At 41.8% G+C, this 3,017-nt stretch overlaps 1 protein-coding gene across 1 annotated transcript in view; it reads right to left on the bottom strand.

Moving 5' to 3' along the window:
- The window catches only part of LOC107679466 (MICAL-like protein 1), a 12,644-nt gene extending 9,806 nt beyond the window's left edge, over positions 1-2,838 (bottom strand). Inside the window, exons 1-3 of the mRNA XM_016475019.1 lie at positions 2,314-2,838; positions 1,584-1,632; positions 1,225-1,366 (exon numbers count right to left, since the gene is read on the bottom strand). Of these exons, the coding sequence (XP_016330505.1) occupies positions 1,225-1,366; positions 1,584-1,632; positions 2,314-2,456 (334 nt within the window). The 5' untranslated portion in view covers positions 2,457-2,838. The remainder of the gene's footprint in view (positions 1-1,224; positions 1,367-1,583; positions 1,633-2,313) is intronic.
- Between the last annotated feature and the right edge of the window lie 179 nt (positions 2,839-3,017).

The following is a 3,017-nucleotide window of genomic DNA, read 5'->3' on the forward strand; positions in this document are numbered from 1 at the left end:
GAAAGACAAACAGAGAGACAGACAGACAGACAGACAGACAGACGGAAAGACAGACAGAGAGACAGACAGACCGAACGAACGGATAAACAGAGAGACAGACGGACAGACAGACAGATGGAAAGACAAACAGAGAGACAGACAGACAGACAGATGGAAAGACAGACAGAGAGACAGATGGATAGACAGACAGACAGACAGACGGATAAACAGAGAGACAGACGGACTGACAGAGAGACAGACAGATGGATATACAGAGAGACAGACAGACAGATGGAAAGACAGACAGACAGAAAGACAGACAGACAGACAGAGAGACAGACGGATATACAGAGAGACAGACAGACAGATGGAAAGACAGACAGAGAGACAGATGGATAGACAGACAGACAGACAGACGGATAAACAGAGAGACAGACGGACTGACAGAGAGACAGACAGATGGATAGACAGAGAGACAGACAGACAGATGGATAGACAGACAGAGAGACAGACAGAGAGACAGACATACATACATACGGATAAACAGACAGACAGATGGATTGACAGAGAGACAGACAGATGGATATACAGAGAGACAGACAGACAGATGGATAGACAGACAGAGAGACAGACGGATAGACAGAGAGACAGACAGACAGACAGATGGAAAGACAAACAGAGAGACAGACAGAAAGACAGACAGATAGACAGAGAGACAGACAGACGGATAAACAGAGAGACAGACTGACAGACAGATGGAAAGACAATCAGAGAGACAGACAGATAGACAGATGGATAGACAGACAGACAGACGAATAAACAGAGAGACAGACAGACAGAGAGACAGACAGACAGATGGATAGACAGAGAGACAGACAGACAGATGGATAGACAGACAGAGAGACAGACAGAGAGACAGACATACATACATACGGATAAACAGACAGACAGATGGATTGACAGAGAGACAGACAGATGGATATACAGAGAGACAGACAGACAGATGGAAAGACAGACAGACGGATATACAGAGAGATAGACAGACAGATGGAAAGACAAACAGAGAGACAGACAGACAGATGGAAAGACAGACAGACCGAACGAACGGATAAACAGAGACAGACGGACAGACAGACAGATGGAAAGACAAATCCAGAGATTATCAATGAATAACATGACAAATTTCAGCTCTAATGAATGAACATTTGAGATCTTCAGCGGTTGATGGTCTGTCATGATCAGTACCGTGAGAGTTTCCTCTGAAGAAACAGTAGAGCTGAGAGACGTAAGTGATGATGGACAGATGATCTGGCTCCTCCACAGACACCAGCTCATCCGGATCTAAAAGAGCAGGAATTCCCAGCTCACGCTCCGCAACGTCAAACGCCTGATGAAGAGGAACAAAGGACATGAGATGGACAAACTACTCAACCAGAACATCACAGGTACAGTAATCACAGGGAGCTTCTCTGAGATCTGAGATGGTTTATTGCTATTTCTAAGAATAAATGAAGCTCTTTTGAGACTTTTTCTGAACAGATCCTCCATCTCACATGTGATGGTTCAACATTTTTAAAGTCCAGCTCATGTCTACAGAAACTCACCAGACGCATGTTCTCGTAGACATTGTGTTTGGACAGTGAGTGAAAATCTCTGCCGAGAGAAACAAACAGAGAGCTGAAGATACATCAGACACATGCAGAACACATCTGGATATGAGAAGAAACTGAGGAGGAAGACGTGTTTCTACACAGACCAGAAAACACTACTGATGTATACATTTGAATAAGAGCAAGAGTTTTCAATCTGGGGCTGGAGGAGTGTGTTTGGATGTCAAATCAATCAATCAATCAATCAATCAATCAATCAATCAATCAATCACTCACTCACTCACTCACTCAATCAATCAATCAATCAATCAATCAATCAATCAATCAATCAATCAATCAATCAATCAATCAATCAATCAATCAATCAATCAATCAATCAATCAATCAATCAATCAATCAATCAATCAATCAATCAATCAATCAATCAATCAATCAATCACTCACTCACTCACTCACTCAATATATTTAGGACTGTAGTTAAAATATGCACCTAAGATAATATTTCATATGTTTCGATATTATTAAATCACACTCACATACATGAAATTTAATAATTTAACTTCATTATTTCATCATTGCTTCATTCTGTATATAAATCAAGCAGGTATTAAAATAGTTAGACAAAATAATGTTTAACATTGTGGTAAAGTGTAATAGTTTTACTACTGAACTAGTTTTGTCTCATATCATGCAGCATATAATGTTTCAAGACTCTGATTCTTACAGTAGATCGGGTCTGTGTCTGTGGATGATCGCACAGAAAGCCAGTCCATCTGTGAATGAGGAGCGCATGTCTGTGACCAGAACATCAGAGTAACCTTCACAAACATCTCGACACCAGTCCTGAAGAGCTTTCAGTGAACACATGACCGAAAAACAGGCTCTTCAGACCGGAACAGAATATAACGGGACGCGGAATGAGGAATCAGCCTCGCTTCTGTTCATCAGTCTCGGGCTGATTTTCCAGTTCCGTTGCCTTCACACAGCTGCAAAAAATTTCTCTTTTATGAATGTGTATAATACTCCATCAGATCGCAAACCCGTTCAGATTCCGCGTTTCAGTTTTCAGCGCCGCGGTCCGTCGATCTGTTGCTTTAAACTTTTTGATCAAATCAAACCGACGATCGCGTTCACAGAAAACATCAGCAGCAAACAAAGATACAGATCCAAGAACTTGCGCTTTAAATACAGATGAGCTAATATTCTCATAAAACACTTCTAAAGAAAAACTTTACCAGAACACATCTGGAAACAAGATCATCTACAAACACGCTGCTGCACGAGACTGAAGTCTGAAAAGGTGAATTTCCTTTCAGGTTGTGGATGCGCGAACAACAAAAAGAGGACAGCTGTGCGCCTGCGCGAAACACACACACACACACACACACACACACACACACACACACACACACACACACACACACACAC

This window comes from Sinocyclocheilus anshuiensis, unplaced genomic scaffold (genome assembly GCF_001515605.1).
Source record: "Sinocyclocheilus anshuiensis isolate Anshui unplaced genomic scaffold, SAMN03320099.WGS_v1.1 scaffold2583, whole genome shotgun sequence".
NCBI classification, from domain to species: Eukaryota; Metazoa; Chordata; class Actinopteri; order Cypriniformes; family Cyprinidae; genus Sinocyclocheilus; species Sinocyclocheilus anshuiensis.